The sequence below is a fragment of the Ursus maritimus genome, unplaced genomic scaffold, assembly GCF_017311325.1.
Source record: "Ursus maritimus isolate PB19 unplaced genomic scaffold, ASM1731132v1 scaffold_122, whole genome shotgun sequence".
NCBI lineage: Eukaryota > Metazoa > Chordata > Mammalia > Carnivora > Ursidae > Ursus > Ursus maritimus.
Window position 1 is genome coordinate 32,984 of NW_024423587.1, and position 6,601 is coordinate 39,584.

Sequence of the window (6,601 nt, forward strand, 5' to 3'; positions counted from 1 at the left end):
CTGATTCAGGCCTGAGATGAGGCTGACGCAGTCACAGGAAGCTCCTGTTGCCCAATTTCCTGGTGACAGGTGACGTCCAAGTCACTGTGATCACAGGGCCTGGTGAGACAAGCTTCCACAGCAAGGGCAAGGACACAGAGCAGAGAGATGACCCAGCTGAAGGGTGAGCACGTCACCCCCATGATGTACTGAGCATCAACTGGGCACAGACCCCGTCCCTGCTTGATTCCTCACAGCCTTCTGCCCCACCCGCAACACACTCAGCACAGCAAACACAGGCATACTGGAAGGTTCTCAGCACTTCCATTTATTTGCTGCCCCAACTTTACAAGTCTCCTCTTTTATTACCTCATCAGCCCCACATGCCAAGAATTAGGAAACACAAACTCGTATCTGGACTCTCATTTTCAAGAGAGAAATAAGTCAGTGCTCAGCCCAACATGAAATAAAGACAGGAATGGAGACGGTCCAGCCCTGCCTCTGCTGGAACAGAGGGGCACATCAGAGAAGAGAATGCAGATGAGCATAGCGAGGGATCATGGTGGGCAGGGTAGGCAAATCTCCTCATGTTCTAACATTATGCTCACAGGAACACAGCCACATTCTGACACCTTTTCCAGAAAGAGAACTCAGGGGTTTGATGTCCCCAAGTGGGAGTGTGAACACATCTTGCATCACTCAGTCCCCACAAGGCAGCTCATCTCACACTGTGAAAAAAAATCATGTACACATTTAGGTCAGTCACAGAAGTGCAGACATTCTCAGGAGCCCCACTCGTGCTCAGTGTCCCTAGTGCTCTAACCCTCCCCCTTCAGGGTCTCCAGGGTCTCAACTTTAGGAACCGTAAGAGACACATCAGAGCCCTGGGCACTGTCATCGCCTAGGGAAGAACAGACAGGATGTGGTCAGAGCCCACAGGAGAGGAGACTAAAGGAGGAGCTATGGGGTGGGGAGCTCTCCATGTGGTCTTGTCTACACTACCCCAGGGTCTCAGGGATCATCCCCTCCATACTTACGTGCAGCATGAGAGTAACTCGGTCCTTTTCCTCCTGTGGGAAGAAAATATCATGTCAGAGGCCTGGGACAGGGCTGGGCTGTGAGATCCTAGGGGAAGCTCCTAGTCCTGGCCCTAAACGAAGTTTGCAGAATTGTGACTGGGGACCAGGACAGGATCAGGAAACAGGAAGAAAGAGGTGTGGGGTCACTGGGCCACCTGACTTGCTGGAGGTCTGTCCTCAGCAGGGACCTTCCTCTCCATCCTGTGTCCCGTGACTGCTGGGAATCAGGTCCCCATCACCAGAATTACCAGGATGACAATGTGTCCTTCATTTTCACAAGTGTTTGCTACACACTGAGTGTTAGTGACCAGCTCCAGAGTGTACAAGGCCATGTGTGAGGACGGTACTTCCCAGTAATAAGGCAGGACAATCTCTACCTAGGAAACCCACCAGTGGGACAAGAAAACTCAGATCCCCCCGCTCTGTTTCCTACCTGAGCGCTTCCTCCTCCAGATCACAGCTCCAATCGCCACAGTGACTGTAAGGAGAACCAGACCAGCGATGATCCACGTGATGGGGACGGTGATGGTGGGCTGAGGAGGTGGCTCTGGAAAGGGAAGGCAAGGTGAGGGGCCCAGAGCTCTGGCAAGAGTCCCGACCCTGCTGAAATTCTCCAGAAGGCCTTCTGCTTTCCCTGAGAAGAGGCTCTACTTCAATCCCCTCCTTACCCCATCTCAGTGTGAGGGGCTCGGGCAGCCCCTCATGCTGCACATGGCACGTGTATCTCTGCTCCTCTCCAGAAGGCACCACCACAGCTGCCCACTTCTGGAAGGTCCCATCTCCTGCAGGCCTGGTCTCCACAAGCTCCGTGTCCTGGGTCAGGTCCTCCCCATCCTGCTGCCAGGTCAGGGTGATCTCCGCAGGGTAGAAGCCCAGGGCCCAGCACCTCAGGGTGACTCTTTGGTCAGAGATGGGATGGCGGGTCACATGTGTGTCGGGGGTTTCTGAAGAAGAATCAGAAAATCCATACTTTGGTTTACCTTTATGGGTCACTGAAATGGCTTCATGTGACCATCCTGACGTGGACAGGGCCCTTGGTTGGGATGGAATAAGCACAAAACTCAGTCACCAACCTAGCCTTTGGGATCTCCTAATGCTGGAAAATTCTAGAATCAGGGATCGACCCCACGGTAGGAGGCTGCAGGTCTAAGAGGGAGAGCACGCTAAGGGTCCTGACTGGGGTGGAAGTTGAAGGAGTCAGAAAACCCAGAGTCAGAACTCCAGTTATGTTCTCATTGGAGAACAAGGCCTTGAGAGGGAAAGTCATGGTTCCCAAGGAGGCTGCCAGGGTCAAAGGGAACCGCTGATGGGTTGTTTCAGGGATGGTCTCTACCTGCCTCCCGGGAGAGGCTGAATTCCTCAACTGCCCTTTAGAGAAAAGCGGCCTCTGGGTGAGTCCCTCTCTCGTAGGAACAGGAACACCCAGGAGGTTCACAGTCCCCACCCGCGGGAGGGGCGGTGTTGTGACACTGAGTCCATTTTCCCTTCCTGGTGGGCAGCCAGCCCCAGGGGAGGGGAGATCGGGAGGCCCGCGGCCCCTGGTACCTGCGCGCTGCAGCGTCTCCTTCCCGTTCTCCAGGTACCTGCGGAGCCACTCCACGCAGGTGCACTCCACGTAGTTCCTGTCGTGCTCTGCATCACCTGCCGCCTCCCACTTGCTCCGGGTGATCTGAGCCGCCGTGTCCGCCGCGGTCCAGGAGCGCAGGTCCTCGTTCAGGGCGATGTAATCCGCGCCGTCGTAGGCGAACTGCTCATAACCGCGGAGGAGGCGCCCGTCGGGTCCCACGTCACAGCCGTGCATCCACTGGATGGTGTGAGAGCCTGGCCCCGCCCCGAGAGGAGGCGATTAAGTCCAAACAGAAAGTAAAACCGCCTAAAATTCCTTAGGGTTCGTCCGGGGTAAGGGGTCGCGGCGGGGGTTCCTGAGACTTGGGGTGACGCTCGGACTCGGACACTAGGGCCGACCCGGCCCGTCGGTGGGGTGGGGGTCGTGACTGGGAACCGGGGTCGCGTCGCTCACCGGCCTCGCTCTGGTTGTAGTAGCCCCGCAGGTTGTTCAGGTCCAGTCGGAAAGTCTGCGCGTTGTCCTTGGCATTCCGCGTCTCCCGGTCCCAATACTCGGGCCCCTCCTGCTCCATCCACGGCGCCCGCGGCTCGGCCCTCCGACTGGCAGAGTCGCTGTCGAACCGCACGAACTGCGTGTCGTCCACGTAGCCGACAGAGATGAAGCGGGGCTCCCCGCGGCCGGGCCGGGACACCGCGGTGTGGAAATACCTCAGGGAGTGCGAGCCTGCGGGCGCGGAGGGGCTGAGACTCCGCCCGACCCTCCTCCCGCCGCGGGGCCCGGGGCGCAGGTGCAGGCGGCCGGAAGGGCAGGCGAAGGGCACCGAGTGGGGGAGAGCAGGGCAGAGGCGGGGAGGGACGGGGGAGCACAGGTCTGGGTGGGGCCGGGGGCGGCGGACAGGCGCCTTCCCCGGGGGCCCCGCGTCCCCGCCCGGCGGTCCCCTCGCTCCCGCCCCGCAGAGGACCTTTCCTCGCGCCCCCGCACTCACCCGCCCAGGTCTCGGTCATGGCCAGAGCCCCCGACAGTAGCAGGACGAGGGATCGGCGCAGCAGGATCTGCATGTCCGGGGTCTCGGTAGACTCTGAGTAGCCGCTTGGCCCTGGGGCGGGTGCGAAGACTTTATAATCGGAAACCGGGGAGCCGCTGATTGGCTTCTCCAGAAGCCCGACACCCAATGGGAATGCGAAGCAGGCTGCGTCAGGAGTCTCCAGGCAGGAGGACATGACACCGGTTGTGAGAGGAGAAGTGAAACCCAAGAGATGAGGACTCCTGGATACTGGACTTCACCTCTCCAGGCACCGCCCTGGGTCTGAGACCCTGAGAGGCAGGTGGAGGGACATGGGAATTCTCTGGGAGCCCTCACCTAAGGCACAGCGCGCTCTTTGTCACACTGTCTCCCTGAGTCGTAGCCTAGGACCTGTGTGAGTTAGTGATACTAAAACAGTTTGGTCTCAGGATATCTATACAGTCTCACAGACTACTGAGGATCCCAAGGATAGTCCTGTGTCTGTGGGTTCTATCTTTAGTATTTACCATAGTAGAAATAAAACCGGTTTGAAAACTCATTAATTCATTTAGAATCATATTAATAACCCATAGCATGAAAACAGAAATATTGTTTTTATGAAAAATCACTATATCTCCAAATAAACAGCGAGGTGAGAAGAGTGATTTTGTTTCATTTTACATTTTGGCAACTCTCTTTCTTGTCTGCCTCCTTAGAAGACCCCTGGATGTTCAGGTTTGCTTCTGCATTTATTGTGTTGTTTTGGTTAAAGTGTATGAAAAAATTTAGAACCTTGCACAGATATGAGAGAATAATATGTTTCATAATCTTCTCAGATAATTTTGGATTTTCATCTTAGATACTATATTAAAACTACACAAGTTGTACTTTCCCTAAGGTTATTTGCAAAGTGGAATTTGAAACAGTATCATTGACTATGTCCTTCTCTGTTACGTAAAATTCATATGCCCGACTATGAATAGATCCACTGAATGGATCTTGTACTAATGCATGATTTTTTAAAAAAAGTAATGTGTTGTTTCAGTAAGTTATATAGGTGTTCCAGTGTTGATTAGGCTGGAATGGAATTATCAAAACCTCATATTTGTTTTAATATTACCACGATCCTGACAGAAAAGTTTGTCAGTAGTAAGAAGCTGTCAAGTTTATTGGTGGATCACAAGTTCTCCAAAACTCTGATTTTCTCTTGAGAGCTGACATTTGGTCAAGGCAACAAGTACTCTCAGCTGTCATATGTGAGTTGATTTTCATGAAAGGGTAGGTTCCTGTTCATTTTCCAGAAACTGTCTGCCAAATCTCGTAGTCTAAATAAGCCAAGTTTCTGTGTCATTCATTCCTTTAGGTAAAAATAGCATTGTGTTAAAAAAAAAAAAAGGCCAGTTAATTTCACACAAATTATTTTCTTTGGGGCTTATGCATGTAGCAGAAGGCTGAAACCCACACATACATCACATGACATGTTAAAATGTGGATTTGAAATTAATAATAATAGATTTTAATCTTTGATAGGATGTTTTAAGTGGACTAGTTCTGTTTGTCCTGTTTTTTTCTTTGAGGCATTTTATTTGCACGTAGGTAAAACATCCCTAGAAAAAGAATCTCAGGATTTTCCTCGTGTGTGTTTTCATCTTGCTTCTTCATGGTCCATGATATCAGCTGAGGTTGTGAGGACAATGAAACCAAATGGGAGGGATGCGAGCAGATTCTTCTGCCATTTTTCTAGATCTTTGAGTTGTACATCAAATCTGGGGCTGCTCACTCCACGGGTGTTTAACCTGCCCCTGGGGTTCCCGACAATGTTCCCGGCTCTGTGATCAGCAGTGACTTCACACCCGCCGAGCTTCGTCCTCACAGTTAGAAACGGGACGATGACTTTGGAGCATGGCCTAATAAGACCTGCCTTTTGCCTCTCAGGCATTGTTCCTGCTCTTGAGAGCATCTCCCAAGATATTCATGTGACCATATGGTGGCTTGGAAAGATGGTGGAAAGCGTGTTTTTGTTTTCTATGGGAGTAAGTAGTGGTGAAGAATAATAGCTATTGCAGTTTGCACCCATCACCTCCATTCTTGCTCGGTTTTACCTCCATTGAGAATGTCAACATGGTGAAAAGTCAAATAATGTCCAAGTAATGTTATGAAAATAGATTTAACCTCATGGATTCTGTGAAAGGGCCTCAGTGATATCAGGTGTTCCAGGGATCACACTTCGAGAACAGCTGCTCTGAATCACCCTGGGAGAGTCTCCCAACTGGTCCTGCCCTGGCCTCCTCTTCACTCAGCAGAATCCCTTTCCTGAGCTGCACCTGCTGGCTCTGAAAACTCAGCTCTGACTCTAGCCCCTGAGTGTGTCTAGACGAGAACTCACCTCCTGGAAATGTGATGGCAGAGAGGGTCCCCAGTCTGGGAAGGGAGGTGGAGGGACAGGGATTTCCCTTTTGTAATTGGGAACAGTTTGTGCTGAAGCATCAGACCCATGCATAAGCGGCTTTGATTTTGTGACACACCAGCCTCATGTGTATTCACATCCCAGACGGAATCCAATGTCGTCTGTAGAAGAAATCATGTTGGTCTTTTCCCTTGACGTGTGTCTAATGCATCTGACTTGAGGCCCAGAAAGCACGCAGAGCGGTACCGTCCAATACAACATTCTGTGTGGAGGAAATTGTTCTGTGTCTCCCCGTCCAGTATGGCGGCCACGAAATGCATGTGACTCTAGAGATGCGGGGGGGCACTTGAGATGCGGCTGGGGTGCTGGGCAGCTGCATTTATAATTGTTTTAAATGAATAGGAATTTAAGTAGTCATAGGTGGCTCAGAGCTACTATTCAGACAGTACGTGTCTAGAACGCTCTTAGTTTTCAGGATCCTCTTCCAGGAAGATACTGTGTGACTCATAGGTATATGTGTATTAAATTTATCTTCAAATGGAAGTCATGAATTAGTCTATGTGGGT

General features: G+C 51.8%; 1 protein-coding gene across 2 annotated transcripts; it reads right to left on the reverse strand.

The window, feature by feature from the left end:
* Positions 1-286: 286 nt before the first annotated feature.
* Positions 287-3,860, reverse strand: LOC103680441 (DLA class I histocompatibility antigen, A9/A9 alpha chain-like). Of its 2 annotated transcripts, none has more exons than XM_040627475.1 (7): positions 3,611-3,860; positions 3,079-3,348; positions 2,604-2,879; positions 1,727-2,002; positions 1,492-1,605; positions 1,017-1,049; positions 287-707 (listed from the first exon to the last, which is right to left on the reverse strand). In XM_040627475.1, exons 1-7 carry the CDS (start codon positions 3,843-3,845, stop codon positions 703-705), a joined length of 1,209 nt encoding a protein of 402 aa, XP_040483409.1. In that variant the 5' UTR covers positions 3,846-3,860; the 3' UTR covers positions 287-702. The 2 variants fall into 2 exon arrangements, with proteins under 2 accessions (XP_040483409.1, XP_040483408.1); XM_040627474.1 differs by lacking the exon at positions 287-707 and adding an exon at positions 757-880.
* Between the last annotated feature and the right edge of the window lie 2,741 nt (positions 3,861-6,601).